Below are 25,575 nucleotides of genomic sequence, written 5' to 3'. Positions count from 1 at the left end.
ATCTTCAGGGCTTACCAAACCTGGTGCTGGCATACTGGTCCTCATCACTTGCATCATCACATTTCCAACTACTTATGCACTGAGAAATCAGTCATTTAGTTTCAAAGTTCAGTGGTACATGATTCACTTTTCTCTAAGCATATTCAGTTAAAAGATAGAATGACATGCCCCATCAGTCAGCTTTTCTGTGTTGAGTAGTATGAATCAATGAAACTCTGCTTCTTATAATTCAATGGCAATCTAAAGTTAACATTCTTTTCATAATTCAACCCATGACTATCTCTAGGTTTTCACCCTTTTCAGTGCATAAAAGTTAACAGCCATCAGCTATGACCCATTCATACTGCATTCATAACAAGCAAATTCACACAGGGGATAAAGAATTGTCAGGGAAAATATCAGACAATTCCAGTCAAATCAAAGAAACATTTGTCACACATTTCACCATTTCCCATATCAGCAAGGTAGTGCTAGTAACAGATGAAGAAAGGACTCATCTGCTCACATATATTCTCAAGTTGTCCTGTGTAATGCACCAAAACCAGAGACCCTTATCTACAACCAGGCCTGCTTACATCCATTCTCTAGTGGCTATGTTTGCTGCACCAAAACCACTGCCCCGTCCCCATCCAGGCCCCACACATATTTCCGCTGTTTCCCCGGCTACTTCATATGCCCTGGTTCAGTCCAGTGATAACACAACACCTCCTTTATACCACATCACTCCAATTCGGTTTATCCCATGCATGCCTTCCATGTCCCAACATGCTCAGGCCCCAAGCACTCAAAATCTTTTTCACCACATCCCTCTATCTCCAATTTGGTCTCCCTTCTCCCCTCCACTTCTGACACTCATCCTCTCCATATGTTCAAACAACATTAGCACACCCTCTTCAGCTCTCTCAATCACTCATCTTACTACCACATTTCTCTCTTTCCCTTTTACTACTAACTTAATGAAAGCACCTTACACCACATATTGTCCATAAACATTCAATTTCCAAGACATCCACCCTCCTTTCCACATTCTCATCTATAGCCCATTCCTTGGATCCAAATAGCATTACTGCCACCACTATAACTTTAAACATACCCATTTTTGCCCTTCCAGACAATGAACTCTCTTTCTATACATTCCTCAGTGCTCCCAGAACCTTTGACCCTCACCCATCCTGTGACTCATCTGCTGCCATGTCCACTCCCAAGTATCTAAAACAATCCACTTCTCCACATTTTCTTTATTCAAACTCATACTGCTAAACCTAATAACCTTGATTCTATTCAAATTTACTCTCAAGTTCCTCTTTTCACACACTTCTGCAGTTTCATTAGCAAAAAACAACTGACTCACTTTCCCAACCTCCTCACCACCTACAGACTGCATGCTCACCTCTCCAAGAGCTTTGCCTTTACCTCCCTCTGTAGACAGTCATTCATTTGCTTTGAAGTATCTTTTCTAGAAGAATGCAGACCACACTTGCCAATGAGACCACTCTGTATTTCAGTGCCTGTTCCTTCAGCACATATGGTAAAATTTCATCAGGACCATGCCCTCTGTATTGGTCAAGACCTTTTAGTATTCTGTTAACGTCTTTCCTAGATATCTCTGTTTTCTACAACCTCCTCCCTATTCCATCTCACAGGTGTTGCAGCTATAATGTCTTTCAGAGTGAAAACCCTTTTGAACTTGTTAATCAGTTTTTCAAATATCCTTACATCATCCTCTACAATTCTTCCCTTGAATCCCTTAGCCTGATTTGTCACACATGTGATCTGACATTCTTTTCCCAATAAATGTATAAATGTTTTGAATTATCTCCTGCCTTGCCCACAACATCCTTTTCAAAGTTTCTTTGTTCCTTTTGTCTTATCCTGCTATACTCATTCTGCACTCTCCTCAACCCTGCAAATGCTGGATGGTTGGAGTTCTGTCTATATTTTTGTTGCTGCACATCTTGAGGCTCCTTTGCTTTTTGACATTCTAATAAATCATTCTCTCCTTTTTCCTACTGTTCCCTCTGTATTTGGGGGTAGAGGTATATATTTTCTTTCTCCTTCACTGTAAATTTCACAGAACCTCTCACCACAAAGCCTTGGTTCCAAGTCACTGAACTCCATTTTAAATCTATGTTACCAAAAAATCATTTAAGTCTGATAAATAACTGTGTTGTATCTTCTCCTTATGCCTTTTGTCTTCCAGCTTTTTGTCATTTGGAACACGGTCAAAATTGAATGTTACGTGGTCACTTCTTCCAATTCGTGTATCAACTATAATATTCTTAATATCCATGCTAGTATGCGTGAAGATCTAACAATGATGGTGTATCAGAAATTTCCCATGTATACTCTAGAAACCTTTGACTCCATGACTCCCTTTCATCATCAGAAATCAAATTCCTGGAGTCAGTCTCTTTACAACTGGAATCCCTCATTATCTGTGCTTTTTTACATTCACTAAAAAGTGAATGTTTTACAGCTTCATGTACACATGAAAAAAAAAATCTTCCCAGATAGGCCTGATGAATTCAAAATGATCGACACAACTCATGCTGTCTTGGTAGGGATAGTAAGAATGAAGCAAATTTCCTCATAATTAAGCTAGCCCCACATTATATTATTTCCAGTGAAATGATATCAATATAAACATTCATTAAGGTAAATGAAATAATGTGTCATCAGTCACTGAGAAATTACAATATCATGAAAGCAGGGCTATCAGTGTGGTCACACTGTTTTGTACAAAAAGTGGTACGATGCTTTTTTACCACGTGCATCATCATGAATGTTCCCACATTACCATCACTGTCTTCATGTTTTCGATCAATGCATTCTTTTATATTACACACAATCGCTGCTTCCTGCATCAGCGAGGTAGTGCCAGGAAACAGACAAATAATGGCCCATCCACTCAAGATCATATTTCATATTCATCATACATAATTGCTGTTTCCCACTTCAGCAAGGTAGCCCCAGAAAAAAGACAAATAATGGCCCATCCACTTATATAAATGTATATATACATAAAGTTCCAGAGGCATTGAAAAATGTGTGAAGGGGAGAACATCATCTCAGAAAGCAAAAATGGGTATGTTTGAAGGAATGGTGGTTCCAACAATGTTATATGGTTGTGAGGCATGGGCTACAGATAGAGTTGTGCGAAGGAGGGTGGATGTGTTGGAAATGAGGTGTTTTAGGACAATATGTGGTGTGAGGTGGTTTGATCGAGTAAGTAATGAAAGGGTAAGAGAGATGTGTGGTAATAAAAAGAGTGTGGTTGAGAGAGCAGAAGAGGGTGTTTTAAAATGGTTTGGCCACATAGTGAGAATGAGTGAAGGAAGATTGACAAAGAGGATATATAAGTCAGAGGTGGAGGGAATGAGAAAAGGGAGACCAAATTGGATGTATAAGGATGGACTGAAAACGATTTTGAGCTATCAGGGCCTGAACATGCAGGAGGGTGAAAGGCGTGCAAGCAATAAGAGTGAATTGGAACGATGTGGTATACCAGGGTCGACATGCTGTCAATGGATTGAAACAGGGCATTTGAAGCATCTGGAGCAAACCAAGGAAAGTTTTGTGGGGCCTGGATGTGGAAAGGGGGCTGTGGTTTCGGTGCATTATACATGACAGCTAGAGACTGAGTGTGAATGAATAAGGCCTTTGTTGTCTTTTCTTAGCGCTACCTCGCGCATGTGCGGGGGGAGGGGGTTGTCATTCCATGCGTGGCAGGGTGGTGACGGGAATGAATAAAGGCAGCAAATATGAATTATGTACATGTGTATATATGTATATGTCTGTGTATGTATATATATGTATACGTTGAAATGTATAGGTATGTATATGTGCGTGTATGGAGGTGTATGTATATAAATGTGTATGTGGGTGGTTGGGCCATTCTTTTGTCTGTTTCCTTGTGCTACATCTAATGCGGGAGACAGCGACAAAGTATAATAAAATAAATAATATCAAAATATACATAAATGCCCACATACACACATATACATGTATATGCACATCAATATATACATACACACACACACACACACACACACATGTACATATTCATACTTACTTGCCTTTCTCCATTCCTGTCACTACCCTGCCCAACAGGAAACAGCACTGCTAACCCCTGCTTCAGTGAGGTAGCGGAAAAAAAAAAAAAAAAAAAAAAAAAACATTCGTTCACACTGTCTCTAGCTGTCATGTGTAATGCACTGAAACCACAGATCCCGATCCACATACAGGCCCCACAGACCTTTCCATGGTTTACCCTAGATGCTTCACATGCCCTGGTTCAGTCCATTGACAGCACATCGACCCTAGTATACCACATTGTTCCAATTCACACTATTCCTCGCACACCTCTCACCCTCCTCTATGTTCAGGCCCCGATCACTCAAAATCTGTTTCACTCCATCCTTCCACCTCCAATTTGGTCTCCACTTCTCCTTGTTCCCTCCACCTCTGACACATATATCCTCTTTATCAATCTTTCCTCACTCATCCTCTCCATGTTTCCAAACCTTTTCAACACACCCTTTTCTGCTCTCTCAGCCACATTCTCTTTACTTCCACACATCTCTCTTACCCTTTCATTACTTACTCGATCAAACCAACTCACACCACATATTGTCTTCAAACATTTCATTTCCAACACATCCATCCCCTTCCGTACAACCCTATCTATAGCCAATGCCACACAACCATATAACACTGTTGGAACTACCATTAATTCAAACATACCCACTTTTGCTCTCCGAGATAACATTCTCTCCTTCCACACATTCTTCATAATTCACAGAACCTTCACCCCTCCCCCAACCTGTGACTCACTTCCGCTTCTATGGTTCCACATGCTGCTATGTCCACTCCCAGATATCTAAAATATTTCACTTCATCCACTTTTTCTCCATTCAAACTTTTTATCTATATTTTTATTATTTTGCTTTTCACTCCATCTTTCCACCTCCAATTTTGTCTCCCACTTCTCCTCATTCCCTCCACCTCCGACACATATATCCTCTTGTTCAATCTTTCCTCACTCATTCTCTCCATGTGCCCAAACCATTTCAAAACACCCTCTTCTGCTCTCTCAACCACGCTCTTTTTATTTCCACACATCTCTCTTACCCTTACATTACTTACTCGATCAAACCACCTCAAACCACATATTGTCCTCAAACATCTCATTTCCAGCACATCCACCCTCCTGCACACAACTCTATCCATAGCCCACGCCTCGCAGCCATACAACATTGTTGGAACCACTATTCCTTCAAACATACCCATTTTCGCTTTCTGAGATAATGTTCTCGACTTCCACACATTCTTCAAGGCTCCCAGAACTTTCGCCCCCTCCCCCACCCTATGATTCACTTCCGCTTCCATGGTTCCATCCGCTGCCAGATCCACTCCCAGATATCTAAAACACTTTACTTCCTCCAGTTTTTCTCCATTCAAACTTACCTCCCAATTGACTTGACCCTCAACCCTACGGTACCTAATAACCTTGCTCTTACTCACATTTACTCTCAACTTTCTTCTTTCACACACTTTACCAAACTCAGTCACCAGCTTCTGCAGTTTCTCACATGAATCACCCACCAGCGCTGTATCATCAGCGAACAACAACTGACTCACTTCCCAAGCTCTCTCATCCACAACAGACTGCATACTTGCCCCTCTTTCCAAAACTCTTTCATTCACCTCCCTAACAACCCCATCCATAAACAAACTAAACAACCATGGAGACATCACACACCCCTGCCGCAAACCTACATTCACTGAGAACCAATCACTTTCCTCTCTTCCTACACGTACACATGCCTTACATCCTCGATAAAAACTTTTCACCGCTTCTAACAACTTGCCTCCCACACCATATATTCTTAGTACCTTCCACAGAGCATCTCTATCAACTCTATCATATGCCTTCTCCAGATCCATAAATGCTACATACAAATTCATTTGCTTTTCTAAGTATTTCTCACATACATTCTTCAAAGCAAACACCTGATCCACACATCCTCTACCACTTCTGAAACCACACTGCTCTTCCCCAATCTGATGCTCTGTACATGCCTTCACCCTCTCAATCAATACCCTCCCATATAATTTACCAGGAATACTCAACAAACTTATACCTCTGTAATTTGGGCACTCACTCGAATCCCCTTTGCCTTTGTACAATGGCACTATGCAAGCATTCCGCCAATCCTCAGACACCTCACCATGAATCATACACATATTAAATAACCTTACCAACCAGTCAACAATACAGTCACCCCCTTTTGAGTGATTAGGGCCTAAACATGCAGGAGGGTGAAAGGCGGGCAAGGAATAGTGAATTGGATCGATGTGGTATACCGGGGTTGACGTGCTGTCAATGGATTGAATCAGGACATGTGAAGCGTCTGGGGTAAACTATGGAAAGTTCTGTGGGACCTGGATGTGGAAAGGGAGCTGTGGTTTCGGGCATTATTACATGACAGCTAGAGACTGAGTGTGAACGAATGGGGCCTTTGTTGTCTTTTCCTAGCGCTACCTCGCACACATGAAGGGGGAGGGGGATGGTATTCCATGTGTGGCGAGGTGGCGATGGGAATAAATAAAGGCAGACAGTATGAATTATGTACATGTGTATATATGTATGTGTCTGTGTGTGAATATACATGTGTACATTGAGATGTATAGGTATGTATATTTGCGTGTGTGGACGTGTATGTATATACATGTGTATGTGGGTGGGTTGGGCCATTCTTTCGTCTGTTTCCTTGCGCTACCTCGCTAATGCGGGAGACAGCAACAAAGCAAAATAAATAAATAAATATATCATTTGGCTGTGTCTCTGTCTCCCGCGTTAGCAAGGTAGCGCAAGGAAACAGACGAAAGAATGGCCCAACCCACCCACATACACATGTATATACATACACGTCCACACACGCAAATATACATACCTATACATCTCAACGTATACATACATATACACACAGACATATACATATATACAAATGTACATAAATTCATACTGTCTGCCTTTCATTCCCATTGCCACCTCGCCACACATGAAATAACAACCCCCTCCCCCCCTCATGTGTACGAGGTAGCGCGAGGAAAAGACAACAAAAGTCACATTCGTTCACACTCAGTCTCTAGCTGTCATGTAATAATGCACCGAAACCACAGCTCCCTTTCCACATCCAGGCCCCAAAAGACTTTCCATGGTTTACCCCAGACGCTTCACATGCCCTGGTTCAATCCATTGACAGCACGTCGACCCTGGTATACCACATCGTTCCAATTCACTCTATTCCTTGCATGCCTTTCACCCTTCTGCATGTTCAGGTCCCGACCACTCAAAATCTTTTTCACTCCATCTCTCCACCTCCAATTTGGTCTCAAACTTCTCCTCGTTCCCTCCATCTCTGACACATATATCTTCTTGGACAATCTTTCCTCGCTCATTCTCTCCATGTGACCAAACCATTTCAAAACACCCTCTTCTGCTCTCTCAACCACACTATTATTACCAAGCATCTCTCTTACTCTATTATTACTTACTCGATCAAACCACCTGACACCACATATTGTCCTCAAACATCTCATTTCCAGCACATCCACCCTCCGTCGCACGACTCTATCCATAGCCCACGCCTCGCAACCATATTACATTGTTGGAACCACTATTCCTTCAAACATACCCATTTTTGCTTTCCGACATAATGTTCTCGACTTCCACACATTCTTCAAGGCTCCCAGAACTTTTACCCCCTACCTCACCCTATGATTCACTTCCGCTTCCATGGTTCCATCCGCTGCCAAATCCACTCCCATATATCTAAAACACTTCACTTCCTCCACTTTTTCTCCATTCAAACTTACCTCCCAATTGACTTGACCCTCAACCCTACTGTACCTAATAACCTTGCTCTTATTCACATTTACTCTTAACTTTCTTCTTTCACACACTTTACCAAACTCAGTCAAAAGCTTCTGCAGTTTCTCACATGAATCACCCACCAGCGCTGTATCATCAGCAAACAACAACTGACTTACTTCCCAAGATCTCTCATCCACAACAGACTGCATACTTGCCCCTCTTTCCAAAACTCTTGCATTCACCTCCCTAACAACCCCATCCATAAACAAATTAAACAACCATGGAGACATCACACACCCCTGCCGCAAACCAACATTACTGAAAACCCAAATCACTTTCCTCTTTCCTACACGTACACATGCCTTACACCCTTTAAAAAAAATTTTTCACGCTTCTAACAACTTGCCCCCCCACACCATATATTTTTAAATTTCCCTTTCCACAAGCTCTCTTTTCCTCTTCATATGCCTTCTCCAGTTCCATAAATCTACATACAAATCCATTGCTTTTCAAGTTTTTCCACATACTTTCTTAAAAAAAAACACCTGATCACACCCCTCTACCACTTCTGAAACCACACTGTCTTTCCCAATCTGAGCTCTGTACATCCTTCACCCCCTCAATCAAAACCCTCCCCAAATTTCCAAAAAAAACTAACCTTTATTGATTTACATCCTTTTCCCCTTTCAGACATGGGAAATTCAACTTTTGCCTCCCAGGAACTTTTTTTTTTTTTTTTTTTTTAAAAAACCGTCCCCCTTTTTTTTTTAAAACCCCCGAAACCAAAAACCCCCCCCCCTTTTCTCCAAATTTTTTAAACCCCCTTTTTTTTACCAAAAAATTTCCTAAACCCCCATTTCACCCCTTGCCCAAACACCCCGCCCCCATCAAACCTTAAAAACCCCAAAAACATTTCCTCTCCTTCCCCCCCCTCTGTTAAACCCCCCCATTCCCCCTTTTTAAATTCCCATTTGTTTTCCTTGTCTTAGCACTTAATTCCCTCCTTCCAAACATCTTTTTTTTTCCCCCAAAAAATTTGATGTTCTCTCTCCCCCCCAACTCTCATTTCCCCTCTTTTTCACCTTTGCCCCTTTCTCTTGCCTCCGCCCTTTCTTTTATGCATCCCCACTCATTTGCATTTTTTCCCCTGCAAAAATGCCCCAAATGCCTCTCTTCTCTTTCACTAATAATCTTACTTCTTCATCCCACCACTCACTCCCTTTTCTGATCTGCCCCCCTCCCCGTTCTCTTGCCACAAGCATCTTTTGCCAAGCCATCACTGTTTCCCCTAAATACACCATTCCTCCCAACCCCCCCTTCATCCTTTGTTCTCACCTTTTTTTTCCTTTCTGTACTCAGTCTCTCCGGTACTTCCTCACACAATCCCCTTTCCCCAAGTCACCCCTCTCACACCCCTTTTCACCCCAAATTCTCTCTTCTTTTCTGAAACCATACAAATTCTTCACCTTCGCCTCCACAAAAAAAGATCGCCTCCCTCCAGTTGCACCTCTCAGCAATTTACATCCAAAAGTCTCTTTTTTGCGTTGCTACCAATTACCAATCCAATAAGCTTCTGGCCATCTCTCTACTTACATAGTTTTTTGTAATCTCTTTTTTTTAAACCAGATTCCCAATCACCATTTTTTTCAGCAATAAATCTACAAGCCTTCACCATTTCCTTTTTACAAACTGAACACCAAAGTACACCAATTTTTCCCCTCAACTCCCACATTCTCACATTTGCATTCAAATCACCAATCACTAAAACCCGGGTCTCGTGCATCAAAAACTACACATCACTCAGCTTTTCCCGGGAAAACATTTGCCCTCTCATGATCTTTTTCTCATGCCCAGGTGCATATGCCCCAAATAATCCCCCATCTCTCTCCTCAACTTTCGCTTAACCATATCAATCTAGAGAGGTTTACTTTCTTAACTCCCATACTCCCAAAAACTCTTTTTTCAGGAGTAGTGCACCCCTTCCCTTGCTTGTCCTCAAAACCCTGCTTTATCCAAGACATTCCCAAACCACTCTTCCCCTTTCCCTTTGAGCTTTGTTTCACCAGAGCCAAAACATCAGGTTCCTTTCCTCAAACAACTACCTTCTCTCTTTTTTTCTTATTTTGGGTTTTCATCCAATACATTTAGACATCCCAATCTGAGCCTTAAAGGAGGATGGGCACCCCCCGTGTGACCCTTCTTCTGTTTCCCCTTTTAGAAAGTTAAAACACAGGAGGGAGGGTTCCACCCCCCCGCCCCGTCCCTTTAGTCCCTTCTAGACCTGAAATGCGGGGGAATATTCTTTTCCCCCCCTACCCCCGGGATATACTGAAATATATTTAAATATTACAAAAGATTTTGAGTGATCGGGGCCTGAACATACAGGGAGTGAAAACGGCAAGATATAGAGTGAATTGAAATGATGTGGTATACTGGGGTCAACAGTTGTAAATGGACAAAACCCGGGGGCAGTAAGCGTCTGGAGTAAAACATTAAAGGTCTGTGGTGCCTGGATGTGGATAGGGAGCTTGGTTTTGTGCAATAACATGACAGCTAAGATGAGTGTGAATAAAGTGGTCTTTTTTTTGTTTTCCCGGGGCTACCCTTTTTTAAACAGGGGGTAGCAATGCTGTTTTTCCCTTTGGGGGGGGTAGCGACAGGAAGGATGAAGGAAGCATTAAATATTACAGTTTAAATATGTATATGTCTTGGGTTTGTATAAATATGTAAGGGGATAGGGGGGGAAAAAATCTTCTCACATATTCCCCGGGTCGAGAAGGCGACTAAAAGGGGAAGGGGGTGGGGGGGTGGAAATCCCCCCCTCTTGTTTTTTTTTTAATTTTCCAAAAGAAGGAACACAGAAGGGGGTGGGGAGGACTTCCTCAAAGGCCCCGTCCCTGTTTTAACGCTACCCCCGCTATTGCGGGAAAAGGGAATAGTATAAAAAAAAAAATTATATGTTGATACGTATATGTATGATATGTGGGATGTGGGCATTTAGTTATATATTGTATGTGAGTTTGGGGCATTCTTTCGTCTGTTTCCTTGCGCTACCTCGCTAATGCGGGAGACAGCAACAAAGCAAAATAAATAAATAAATATATCATTTGGCTGTGTCTCTGTCTCCCGCGTTAGCAAGGTAGCGCAAGGAAACAGACGAAAGAATGGCCCAACCCACCCACATACACATGTATATACATACACGTCCACACACGCAAATATACATACCTATACATCTCAACGTATACATACATATACACACAGACATATACATATATACAAATGTACATAAATTCATACTGTCTGCCTTTCATTCCCATTGCCACCTCGCCACACATGAAATAACATCCCCCTCCCCCCCTCATGTGTACGAGGTAGCGCGAGGAAAAGACAACAAAAGTCACATTCGTTCACACTCAGTCTCTAGCTGTCATGTAATAATGCACCGAAACCACAGCTCCCTTTCCACATCCAGGCCCCAAAAGACTTTCCATGGTTTACCCCAGACGCTTCACATGCCCTGGTTCAATCCATTGACAGCACGTCGACCCTGGTATACCACATCGTTCCAATTCACTCTATTCCTTGCATGCCTTTCACCCTTCTGCATGTTCAGGTCCCGACCACTCAAAATCTTTTTCACTCCATCTCTCCACCTCCAATTTAGTCTCAAACTTCTCCTCGTTCCCTCCATCTCTGACACATATATCTTCTTGGACAATCTTTCCTCGCTCATTCTCTCCATGTGACCAAACCATTTCAAAACACCCTCTTCTGCTCTCTCAACCACACTCTATTATTACCAAGCATCTCTCTTACTCTATTATTACTTACTCGATCAAACCACCTGACACCACATATTGTCCTCAAACATCTCATTTCCAGCACATCCACCCTCCGTCGCACGACTCTATCCATAGCCCACGCCTCGCAACCATATTACATTGTTGGAACCACTATTCCTTCAAACATACCCATTTTTGCTTTCCGACATAATGTTCTCGACTTCCACACATTCTTCAAGGCTCCCAGAACTTTTACCCCCTACCTCACCCTATGATTCACTTCCGCTTCCATGGTTCCATCCGCTGCCAAATCCACTCCCATATATCTAAAACACTTCACTTCCTCCACTTTTTCTCCATTCAAACTTACCTCCCAATTGACTTGACCCTCAACCCTACTGTACCTAATAACCTTGCTCTTATTCACATTTACTCTTAACTTTCTTCTTTCACACACTTTACCAAACTCAGTCAAAAGCTTCTGCAGTTTCTCACATGAATCACCCACCAGCGCTGTATCATCAGCAAACAACAACTGACTTACTTCCCAAGATCTCTCATCCACAACAGACTGCATACTTGCCCCTCTTTCCAAAACTCTTGCATTCACCTCCCTAACAACCCCATCCATAAACAAATTAAACAACCATGGAGACATCACACACCCCTGCCGCAAACCTACATTCACTGAGAACCAATCACTTTCCTCTCTTCCTACACGTACACATGCCTTACATCCTTAATAAAAACTTTTCACTGCTTCTAACAACTTGCCTCCCACACCATATATTCTTAATTCCTTCCACAGAGCATCTCTATCTCCTCTTTCATATGCCTTCTCCAGATCCATAAATGCTACATACAAATCCATTTGCTTTTCTAAGTATTTCTCACATACATTCTTCAAAGCAAACACCTGATACACACATCCTCTACCACTTCTGAAACCACACTGCTCTTCCCAATCTGATGCTCTGTACATGCCTTCACCCTCTCAATCAATACCCTCCCGTATAATTTACCAGGAATACTCAACAAACTTATACCTCTGTAATTTGAGCACTCACTTTTATCCCCTTTGCCTATGTACAATGGCACTATGCAAGCATTCCGCCAATCCTCAGGCACCCCACCAGGAATCATACATGCATTAAATAACCTTACCAACCAGTCAACAATACAGTCACCCCTTTTTTTATAAATTCCACTGCAATACCATCCAAACCCGCTGCCCTGCCGGCTTTCATCTTCTACCAAGCTTTTACTACCTCTTCTCTGTTTACCAAATCATTTTCCCTAACCCTCTCACTTTGCACACCACCTTGACCAAGACACCCTATATCTGCCACTCTGTCATCAAACACATTCAACAAACCTTCAAAAGACTCACTCCATCTCCTTCTCACATCACCACTACATGTTATCACCACTCCATTAGCCCCCTGACTGAAGTTCCCATTTGTTTCCTTGTCTTACGCACTTAATTACCTCCTTCCAGAACATCTTTTTATTCTCCCTAAAATTTGATGATTCTCTCTCACCCCAACTCTCATTTGCCCTCTTTTTCACCTCTTGCACCTTTCTCTTGACCTCCTGCCTCTTTCTTTTATGCATCTCCCACTCATTTGCATTATTTCCCTGCAAAAATCGTCCAAATGCCTCTCTTCTCTTTCACTAATAATCTTACTTCTTCATCCCACCACTCACTACCTTTTCTGATCTGCCCACCTCCCACGCTTCTCATGCCACAAGCATCTTTTGCACAAGCCATCACTGCTTCCCTAAATACATCCCATTCCTCCCCAACTCCCCTTACATCCTTTGTTCTCACCTTTTTCCGTTCTGTACTCAGTCTCTCCTGGTACTTCCTCACACAAGTCTCCTTCCCAAGCTCACTTCCTCTCACCACTCTTTTCACCCCAACATTCTCTCTTCTTTTCTGAAAACCCATACAAATCTTCACCTTCGCCTCCACAAGATAATGATCAGCCATCCCTCCAGTTGCACCTCTCAGCACATTAACATCCAAAAGTCTCTCTTTTGCGTGCCTACCAATTAACACGTAATCCAATAATGCTCTCTGGCCATCTCTCCTACTTACATATGTATACTTATGTATATCTCTCTTTTTAAACCACGTATTCCCAATCACCAGTTCTTTTTCAGCACATAAATCTACAAGCTCTTCACCATTTCCATTTACAACACTGAACACCCTATGTACACCAATTATTCCCTCAACTGCCACATTACTCACATTTGCATTCAAATCACCAATCACTATAACCTGGTCTCGTGCATCAAAACTACTAACACACTCACTCAGCTGTTCCGAAAACACTTGCCTCTCATGATCTTTCTTCTCATGCCCAGGTGCATATGCACCAATAATCACCCATCTCTCTCCATCAACTTTCAGCTTAACCATATCAATCTAGAGAGAGTTTACTTTCTTACACTCTATCACATACTCCCACCACTCCTGTTTCAGGAGTAGTGCTACTCCTTCCCTTGCTCTTGTCCTCTCACTAACCCCTGACTTTACTCTCAAGACATTCCCAAACCACTCTTCCCCTTTACCTTTGAGCTTTGTTTCACTCAGAGCCAAAACATCCAGGTTCCTTTCCTCAAACATACTACCTATCTCTCTTTTTTTCTTATCTTGGTTACATCCACATACATTTAGACATCCCAATCTGAGCCTTCAAGGAGGATGAGCACTCCCCGTGTGACTCCTTCTTCTGTTTCCCCTTTTAGAAAGTTAAAACACAGGACGGGAGGGTTTCCAGCCCCCCGCTCCCGTCCCCTTTAGTCGCCTTCTACGACACGTGAGGAATGCGTGGGAAGTATTCTTTCTCCCCTATCCCCAGGGATATACTGAAATATACTTACATATTACAAAAGATTTTGAGTGATCGGGGCCTGAACATACAGGAGAGTGAGAAACGTGCAAGATATAGAGTGAATTGAAATGATGTGGTATACTGGGGTCAACATGTTGTCAATGGACTAAACCAGGGCATGTCAAGCGTCTGGAGTAAAACATGTAAAGGTCTGTGGTGCCTGGATGTGGATAGGGAGCTGTGGTTTCAGTGCAATACACATGACAGCTAGAGACTGAGTGTGAATAAATGTGGTCTTTTTGTGTTTTCCTGGTGCTACCTTTTTGAAACAGGGGATAGCAATGCTGTTTTCCTGTGGAGCGGGGTAGCGACAGGAATGGATGAAGGCAAGCATGTATGAATATGTACATGTTTAAGTATGTATATGTCTGTGTATGTGTATATACATATGTATAGGGGATAGGGGGGAAAGAATACTTCTCACATATTCCCTGCGTGTCGTAGAAGGCGACTAAAAGGGAAGGGAGTGGGGGGCTGGAAATCCTCCCCTCTTGTTTTTTTTTAATTCTCCAAAAGAAGGAACACAGAAGGGGGCCTGGTGAGGACATTCCCTCAAAGGCCCAGTCCTCTGTTCTTAACGCTACCTCGCTATTGCGGGAAATGGCGAATAGTATGAAAAAAAAAAATGTATATGTTGATACGTATATGTATGTATATGTGCGTATGTGGGCATTTATGTATATATATGTGTATGTGAGTTGGGTCATTCTTTGTCTGTTTCCTGGCGCTACCTCAATGAAGCAGGAAACAGCGATTATGTATAATAAATAAGATGTAAATGTGAATAAGAGCAAGGTTATTAGGTACAGTAGGGGTGAGGGTCAAGTCAATTGGGAGGTGAGTTTGAATGGAGAAAAACTGGAGGAAGTGAAGTGTTTTAGATATCTGGGAGTGGATCTGTCAGCGGATGGAACCATGGAAGCGGAAGTGGATCATAGGGTGGGGGAGGGGGCGAAAATTTTGGGAGCCTTGAAAAATGTGTGGAAGTCGAGAACATTATCTCGGAAAGCAAAAATGGGTATGTTTGAAGGAATAGTGGTTCCAACAATGTTGTATGGTTGCGAGGCGTGGGCTATGGATAGAGATGTGCGCAGGAGGATGGATGTGCTGGAAATGAGATGTTTGAGGACAATGTGTGGTGTGAGGTGGTTTGATCGAGTAAGTAACGTAAGGGTAAGAGAGATGTGTGGAAATAAAAAGAGCGTGGTTGAGAGAGCAGAAGAGGGTGTTTTGAAATGGTTTGGTCACATGGAGAGAATGAGTGAGGAGAGATTGACCAAGAGGATATATGTGTCGGAGGTGGAGGGAACGAGGAGAAGAGGGAGACCAAATTGGAGGTGGAAAGATGGAGTGAAAAAGATTTTGTGTGATCGGGGCCTGAACATGCAGGAGGGTGAAAGGAGGGCAAGAAATAGAGTGAATTGGAGTCATGTGGTATACAGGGGTTGACGTGCTGTCAGTGGATTGAAGCAAGGCATGTGAAGCGTCTGGGGTAAACCATGGAAAGCTGTGTAGGTATGTATATTTGCGTGTGTGGACGTGTGTATGTACATGTGTATGGGGGGGGGGGGGGGGTTGGGCCATTTCTTTCGTCTGTTTCCTTGCGCTACCTCGCAAACGCGGGAGACAGCGACAAAGTATAAAAAAAAAAAAAAAAAAAAAAAAAAAAAAAAAAAAAAAAAAAAAAAAAGATGATAAATACTTACATATGGCTTTTTGAGCTTCTTGCAGATCTGATTAGCTTCTCTTATCTTAAAACTGAGCATGGGTGGACTAACAGTGGTAGACTCTCTTCTAACTTCCTGCACTGTTTCATTGAAGACTGCTTCTACCTGTAATAATCAGGTGGATCAATCCACATCCACAACCCTGTTAAAACAAGCTGTTACATACCTCCACTATAAAGTATGATCCCTGTAAATCACTTACTGCCCATGAAAATATCCTCAGCAAGAATGCAAGGAGTATGAAAGGAGGGTGACCAAAAGTTGAGATGGCTTAGATGGAAGTTCACCAAATGTAGGAATACAGTCATGTGTGAATGAGATGTTTAAAATGTTTAAAGAATTAGAAGTTAGATAAAGGTCATGCAATATAGGAATAAAAAGCAAAATGAATGATGGATGGAAGAGACTGAAAATGCTGTGGATGAGAAGAAAAAAATCATAAAGTAGATCCCTTTAAAGGAAAGAACAAAAGATGTGTAAGCAGAATGTTAAGAAGCTGATACAGGAGAACAAAGAAGAAGACAAAGATTTTTAAAGAAATTTGAGTGAAAAGCTATGGAAAAATAAGAAAGTGTACTGGATGGAGGTGATAAAGGAAACAGGTGGACATAAGAGTGGAAATGTTAATGTAAGAATTAAGGATGGGGAGTTGCTGAATCAAAGTAAACGAAGTGAAGGAAGATGGAAAGAGTATTTAGAAGAACTGATGAATTTGGGAGGTGAAGCAGCATTTGTTATATGCATGTGTATAGAGAATGGAAGAAAGAGGAGCGCAAGTGCAAGGGCCTATAGCAAAAAGGGCAATAAAAAGGTCAATAATAAGGGTGATGGTAGGAAAGGCACCTGAAGTGGATGAGATTAAGGCTGAAATGCTTAAGTATAGAGTAGAAAGTGTGGTTGAGTGGATACACCAGATATGTAATTAAGCATGGAAACAAGGTTGTGCCTGAGGATTGGTAAAAGCTATTACTGTTCCTTTATTCAAAGGAAGGTGCTAAGAATGTATTTAGCAGTTATAGGGAAATAAGTCTGTTAAGGTATAAAAGGAAAAGTTATAAATGAATGATGATTGACAAGTGATGGAAGTCAATGAATGCAGAATAAGTGAGGACCAAGGGAATTTTAGGAAAGGCAAGGGATGGATGGATCAGATTTTTATGAAGATAATGGTGGAAAAATATCTAATGAAAGGAAAGAAGTTGTATGCAGCTTTTATGGATTTAGAGAAAGCATATGACAGGGTCAAGCAGAATGCTTTATGGGATGTGTTAAGGATATATGGGACATTGTGACAATTGTTGAATAGTGTGAAAGCCTTCTCTAGAAGAGCAAATGCATGTGTAAAAGTGGATGGAGAGTTGATAGAAAGTTTCAGTATACATGTGAATGTGAAGCAGGGCTGTGAGATGGCAATGTGGCTTTCTAATACATATATATAGATGGACTGATAAGAGAGACAAAAGCAAACCTAGGGAAAGGGGGTGCAAAGATGGAGTGTGGTGGAGAGGTAGGAGGCTAGTGGTAATCCTGTTTATGGATGACACTGTTCTTTGCTGTGAGTAAAGGGGGGTTGCATAAGGTTGTAAGTCTGTTTTATGATTTGTGTAAGAATAGGCAATTCAAGGTAAATGCAAGTAATGGAATTTGAATGGAAACACAGGGTGAAAGAATAGATTTTGCAAAACCATACAGAGTGAAAGAAGAAAGTGTACTAAATTGTGCTTTGGATATGGAGGCAGAAAGACTGGAAAAGGCGAGAGAATTTAAGTATCTAGAAACTGTCTTGTTTAAGTCTGGAGATATGGAAGGAGAATTAAGGGAAAGAGTAATACAGGGCAGAAGAGTCACTGGGTCCCTTAATAGAATAATGAAGGGTATAGGTGTAAGTATGAAGGGACAGCAAAGTCCACCCAACCCTGACCTATGCAACAAAAACATGGACATGGAATGAGTAGAAATAAGCTATTTGAGCAGAGTATGTGGTATGACTAGATGGAGCAAAGAAAGAAATGAGACAGTGTATGAGAGATATGTGGAGTGGCAGTCTGAGTGAAATGTAATACTTTGAGGGGGTTTGTACATGTGGAAAGAATGCAACATGGCAAGTTCACAAGGAAAGTGTATAACAGTACAATCAAAGGGGTTAGTGTGAGAGGAAGATCACTTGGAACATGGGGAAATAGAGTGGAAGAATACTGGAGGGAGAGAAATGGTGGAAGAACACATGTATTAAAGTATGTGAAGGCAGCACATAAGGACAGGGGTAAGGGAAGAGTCTTTTGCAATGGCTACCCCATTAATAGGAGTTGCCAGAGGGTGTGGGTATGTTTCTTTTTTTTTTTATGTTGAAGGCTTCAGTCATGGACAAAAGTCCACATCAAGGCCAGACCTTAATTGAAATATAGGGAGAATTATGAAAGGAAAAAGACATAGGTCATAGTTATTGGGAAAAACATGAGAGGGTAGAGAGTGTAGGGAAAGAAACAGGTATCAAAACAGCCAACCATTGAAGAGATGATGGCCACACAATAATCATTTGATGCAGCGTCTTGCCTTGTATTGCTTGGTCTTGCTAGTGGTGTGGGCACACAAGCAGCCAGCTCTCGGAAGATAGATAGATAGACACATAGATTGATAGACAGAAAATATCCTTTTATAAATGTAAGCATTCACTCTACCCTTCAACCTTCAATACCTACTCACTCACCTCAACACCTACATAAACTTTCTGAACTCATTCTTTCCAAATGTTCATACATGTACTCAATCTTATTACTTTAAACACTCTTGAAGAATCACATCTTCCTTCTTACTAATTACTTACCCTATGCCAGGGGTATGTAACCTTCATCTTTTTGGCTATATGCAGAGAGGACAATTACACATAAAGCAAGGTGAACAACAGACAAAACATGCGATGTGCTGCTGGCAAACTTGAGAAGGTGACCAAGTTTGATGTGATTTATCATATTCTGGGTAAACAAAATCTCAAGGAAATGTCTTGGGAAAAAGACAAATAATTCAGAAAGAATAATTGGTGTACATGGGGTGTTTAGTGTTGTATATAGAAATGGTGAAGAGCTTGTAGATTTGTGTGCTGAAAAAGGACTAGTGATTGGGAATACCAGGTTTAAAAAGAGAGATATACATAAGTATACATATGTAAGTGGGAGAGATGGCCAGAGAGCATTATTGGATTTCGTGTTAATTGACAGGTGAATGAAAGAGAGACTTTTGTATGTTAATATGCTAAGAGGGGAAACTGGGGGGATGTCTGATCATTACCTTGTGGAGGCGAAGGTGAAGATTTGTAGAGGTTTTCAAAAAAGAGGGGAGAATGTTGGGGTGAAAAGAGTGGTGAGAGTAAGTGAGCTTGGGAAGGAGACTTGTGTGAGGAAGTACAAGGAGAGACTGAGTGCAGAATGGAAAAAGGTGAGAACAAAGGACGTAAAGGGAGTGGGGGATGTATTTAGGGAAGCAGTGATGGCCTATGCAAAAGATGCTTGTGGCATGAGAAAGTTGGGAGGTACTAGAAAGGGTAGTGAGTGGTGGGATGAAGAAGATTATTAGTGAAAGAGAAGAGAGAGGCATTTGGTCCATTTTTGCAGGAAAATAGTGCAAATGACTGGGAGATGTATAAAAAAAAAAAGAGGCAGAAGGTCAAGAAAAAGATGCAAGAGGTGATAAAGAGGGCAAATGAGAGTTGGGGTGAGAGAGTATCATTAATTTTTAGGGAGAATAAAAAGATATTTTGGAAGGAGGTAAATAAAATGCGTAAGACAAGGGAACAAATGAGAACTTTAGTGAAGGGGGCTAATGGGGTGGTGATAACAAGTAGTGGTGATGTGAGAAGGAGATGGAGTGAGTATTTTGAAGGTTTGTTGAATGTGTTTGATGATAGAGTGGCAGATATAGGGTGTTTTGGTCGAGGTGGTGTGCAAAGTGAGAGGGTTAGGGAGAATGATTTGGTAAACAGAGAAGAGGTAGTAAAAGCTTTGTGGATGATGAAAGCCGGCAAGGCAGTGGGTTTGGATGGTAATGCAGTGGAATTTCTTAAAAAAGAGGGGGGACTGTATTGTTTACTGGTTGGTAAGGTTATCTAATGTATGTACGACTCATGGTGAGGTGCCTGAGGATTGGCGGAATGCTTGCATAGTGCCATTGTACAAAGGCAAATTACAGACATATAAGTTTCCAGAGTGATTGGTTCTCAGTGAATGTAGGTTTGTGGCAGGGGTGTGTGATGTCTCCATGGTTGTTTAATTTGTTTATGGATGGGGTTGTTAGGGAGGTAAATGCAAGAGTTTTGGAAAGAGGGGCAAGTATGAAGTCTGTTGGGGATGAGAGAGCTTGGGAAGTGAGTCAGTTGTTGTTCGCTGATGATACAGCGCTGGTGGCTGATTCATGTGAGAAACTGCAGAAACTGGTGACTGAGTTTGGTAAAGTGTGTGGAAGAAGAAAGTTAAGAGTAAATGTGAATAAGAGCAAGGTTATTAGGTACAGTAGGGTTGAGGGTCAAGTCAATTGGGAGGTGAGTTTGAATGGAGAAAAACTGGAGGAAGTGAAGTGTTTTAGATATCTGGGAGTGGATCTGGCAGCGGATGGAACCATGGAAGCGGAAGTGGATCATAGGGTGGGGGAGGGGGCGAAAATTCTGGGAGCCTTGAAGAATGTGTGGAAGTCGAGAACATTATCTCGGAAAGCAAAAATGGGTATGTTTGAAGGAATAGTGGTTCCAACAATGTTGTATGGTTGCGAGGCATGGGCTATGGATAGAGTTGTGTGCAGGAGGATGGATGTGCTGGAAATGAGATGTCTGAGGACAATGTGTGGTGTGAGGTGGTTTGATCGAGTAAGTAACGTAAGGGTAAGAGAGATGTGTGGAAATAAAAAGAGCGTGGTTGAGAGAGCAGAAGAGGGTGTTTTGAAATGGTTTGGGCACATGGAGAGAATGAGTGAGGAAAGGTTGACCAAGAGGATATATGTGTCGGAGGTGGAGGGAACGAGGAGAAGAGGGAGACCAAATTGGAGGTGGAAAGATGGAGTGAAAAAGATTTTGTGTGATCGGGGCCTGAACATGCAGGAGGGTGAAAGGAGGGCAAGGAATAGAGTGAATTGGAGCGATGTGGTATACCAGGGTTGACGTGCTGTCAGTGGATTGAATCAAGACATGTGAAGCGTCTGGGGTAAACCATGGTAAGCTGTGTAGGTATGTATATTTGCGTGTGTGGACGTATGTATATACATGTGTATGGGGGGGGGGGCCATTTCTTTCGTCTGTTTCCTTGCGCTACCTCGCAAACGCGGGAGACAGGGACAAAGTATAAAAAAAAAAAAAAAAAAGTTTCCAGAGTATTCCTGGGAAATTATATGGGAGAGTATTGATTGAGAGGGTGAAGGCATGTACAGAGCATCAGATTGGGGAAGAGCAGTGTGGTTTCAGAAGTGGTAGAGGATGTGTGGATCAGGTGTTTGCTTTGAAGAATGTATGTGAGAAATACTTAGAAAAGCAAATGGATTTGTATGTAGCATTTATGGATCTGGAGAAGGCATATGATAGTTGATAGAGATGCTCTGTGGAGGATATTAAGAATATATGGTGTGGGGGCACATTGTTAGAAGCAGTGAAAAGTTTTTTATCGAGGATGTAAGACATGTGCATGTGTAGGAAGAGAGGAAAAAGATGGGTTCTCATTGAATGTTGGTTTGCGGCAGGGGTGTGTGATGTCTCCATGGTGGTTTAATTTGTTTATGGATGGGGTTGTTAGGAAGGTGAATATGAGAGTTTTGGAAAGAAGGGCAAGTATGCAGTCTGTTAAGGATGAGAGAGCTTAGGAAGTGAGCCAGTTGCTGTTTGCTGATGATACAGCGCTGGTGGCTGATTCGTGTGGGAAACTGCAGAAGCTGGTGACTGAGTTTGGCAAAGTGTGTGAAAGAAGGAAGCTGAGAGTAAATGTGAATAAGAGCAAGGTTATTAGGTACAGTAGGGTTGAGGGACAAGTCAATAGGGAGATAAGTTTGAATGGAGAAAAGCTGGAGGAAGTGAAGTGTTTTAGATATCTGGGAGTGGATTTGGCAGTGGATGGAACCATGGAAGCAGAAGTGAATCATAGGGTGGGGGAGGGGGCAAAAGTTCTGGGAGCGTTGAAGAATGTGTGGAAGTCGAGAACATTATCTCGGAAAGCAAAAATGGGTATGTTTGAAGGAATAGTGGTTTCAACAATGTTTTATGGTTGCAAGGCGTGAGCTATGGATAGAGGTGTGTGCAGGAGGGTGGATGTGCTGGAAATGAGATGTTTGAGGACAATATGTGGTGTGAGGTGGTTTGATGAAGTTAGTAATAAAAGGGTAAGAGAGATGTGTGGTAATAAAAAGAGTGTGGTTGAGAGAGCAGAAGAGGGTGTTTTGAAATGGTTTGGTCACATGGAGAGAATGAGTGAGGAAAGACTGACAAAGAGGATATATGTATCAGAGGTGGAGGGAACGAGAAGTGGGAGACCAAATTGGAGGTGGAAAGAGTGAAAAAGATTTTGAGTGATCAGGGCCTGAACATGCAGGAGAGTGAAAGGCGTGCAAGGAATAGAGTGAATTGGAACAATGTGGTATACCGGGGTCAACGTGCTGTCAATGGATTGAACCAGGGCGTGTGAAGCATCTGGGGTAAACCATGGAAAGTTCTGTGGGGCCTGGATGTGGAAAGGGAGCTGTGATTTCAGTGCATTATATATGACAGCTAGAGACTGAGTGAGAACGAATGTAGCCATTGTTGTCTTTTCCTAGCGCTATCTCTCACACGCACTGGGGAGGGGGGTGCCCTTTCATGTGGCGGGGTGGCAATGGGAACGGATGAAGGCAGCAAGTACGTGTATATATATATATGTATGTATACATTGAAATGTATAGGTATGTATATGTGCCTGTGTGGGGGTTTATGTATATACATGTGTCTGTGGGTGGTTTGGGCCATTCTTTTGTCTGTTTCCTTGTACTACCTCGCTAATGTGGGAGACAGCGACTAAGCATAATAAATAAATATAAATAATTCATATCAACATATACATACACTGACATACACATATATACACATGTACATATTCATGCTTGCCTTTATCCATTTCTGGTGCTACCCAGTCCTACAGGAAATAGCATCGCTACCCGTTGCTTCAGAGAGGCAGCGCCAGGAAAACAGAAAAAAAATGCTCACATTTGCTCACACTGTCTCTAGCTGTCGTATTTAATTCACCAAAACTGCAGCTCCCTATCCACATCCAGGCCCCACTCACCTTTCCATGTTTCACCCCAGACATTTCACATGCCTTGGTTCAGTTCATTGACAGCATGTTGACCCCAGTATACCACATCATCCCAATTCACTCTATTCCTTGCAAGCCTCTCACCCTTACGTATGTTCAGGCCCTAATCACTCAAAATCTTTTTCACTCCAACCTTCCAACTCCAATATGGTCTATGGCTTCTCCTTGTTCCCTCTACCTCTGACACACTTATCCTCTTTGTCATTCTTTCCTCACTCATTCTCTCCATATGTCCAAAGCATTTCAACACAACCTCTTCTGCTCTCTCAACCACACTCTTTATATTTCCACACATCTTCCTCACCCTTCCATTTACTAAATCAATAAAACCACCTCACACTACAAATTGTCCTGAAACATTTCATTTCCAACACATCCACTTTCTCTGTATAACCCTACCTATAGCCCATGCCTCACAAACATATGATATTGTTGGAACTACTATTCCTACAAACATACCCATTTATGCTCTTCTGAGATAATGTTCTCTCTTTCCACATATTCTTCATTGCATCCAGAAGCTTTGCCCCTTCCTCTACCCTGTGACTCATTTCTGTTTCCATGGTTCCATTCACTGCAAAGTCCACTCCCAGATATCTGAAACACTTCACTTCTTCAAAGTTTTCTTTATTCAAACTTACATCCCAATCAACTTGTCTCAACCCTACTGAGCATAATAACCTTGCTCTTATTCACATCTACTCTCAGCTTTCTCCTTTCACACACTTTTCCAAACTCAGTCATCAACTTCTGCAGTTTCTCATTCAAATCAGCCACCAGAGCTGTACCACTAACTCACTTCCCAGGCCCTCTCATCCACAACAGACCACATACTCACCCCTCACTCCAAAACTTTTGCATTCACCTCCCTAACCACCACATTCATAAACAAATCAGACAAACATGGGGACAACACACAACCCTGCTGCAGACTGACCTTCACTGGGAACCAATCACTCTCCCCTCTTCCTAGTGTAACCATGCCTTACATACTTGGCAAAAACTTTCCAATGCCTCTAGCAGCTTACCTCCCACACCATAAACTCCTAAGACCTTCTACAAAGCATCTCCATTAACCCTATGATATGCCTTCTCCAGATCCATAAATGCTACATACAAATACATCTGTTTTTCTAAGTATTTCTCACACATTCTTCAAAGCAAACACCTGATCCACACATCCTCTAATACTTCTGAAACCACACTGCTCTTCCCCAATCTGATGCTCTGTACATGCTTTCACCCTCTCAATCAATACCCTCTCTCACAATTTCCCAAGAATACTCAACAACTTATGCCCCTGTAGCTTGAACTTCCACCTTTATCCCCTGTAGCTTGAACTTCCCTTTATCCCCTTTGCCTTCGTAAAATGGGACTATGCATGCATTCCGCCAATCCTTAGGCACTCCACCATGATCCATCCATATCACTAAATATCCTTACCAATCAATCAACAACATAGTCATCCCATTTCCTAATAAATTCATCTGCAATGCCATCGACACCCACTGCCTTGCCACAATTCTTCTTCCGTACAACTTACGCCACCTCTTGTCTTTTTACCAAAATACTCTCCATGACTCTCTCACTTTGCATAACACTCCAACCAAAACACTTCATTTGCCACTTTATCATCAAACACATTTAATAATCCTTCAAAATACCCACTCCATCTCCTCTTTCAATTGCCATGCGTTATCACTTCCCCTTTTGCTCCTTTCACTGATGTTCTCATTTGTTCTCTTGTCTTTCAAATACTATCTACCTCCTTCCAAAACATCTTTTTATGCTCCCTAAAGTTTAATGATACTCTCTCATCCTAACTCCCATATGACTTCTTCTTCAACTCATGCACCTTCCTCTTGACTTTCTGCCACTTTCTCTTATACATCTCCCTATCATTTGCACTCCTTCCTTGTAATTCTACAACTTCTAACACTCTGTCTCTTAACATTTTGAACATCTCAT

General features: G+C 42.0%; 1 protein-coding gene across 1 annotated transcript in view; it reads right to left on the bottom strand.

Moving 5' to 3' along the window:
- Positions 1-25,575, bottom strand: part of LOC139766666 (kinesin-like protein KIF14) — a 282,193-nt gene that overhangs the window by 77,032 nt on the left and 179,586 nt on the right. Inside the window, exon 20 of the mRNA XM_071695567.1 lies at positions 16,274-16,399. Within this exon, the coding sequence (XP_071551668.1) occupies positions 16,274-16,399 (126 nt within the window). The remainder of the gene's footprint in view (positions 1-16,273; positions 16,400-25,575) is intronic.

This window comes from Panulirus ornatus, chromosome 4 (genome assembly GCF_036320965.1).
Source record: "Panulirus ornatus isolate Po-2019 chromosome 4, ASM3632096v1, whole genome shotgun sequence".
In the NCBI taxonomy this organism is placed as follows: Eukaryota; Metazoa; Arthropoda; class Malacostraca; order Decapoda; family Palinuridae; genus Panulirus; species Panulirus ornatus.
Note: the sequence above shows the minus strand (reverse complement) of the source record. Positions and strands in the feature narration are given on the sequence as shown.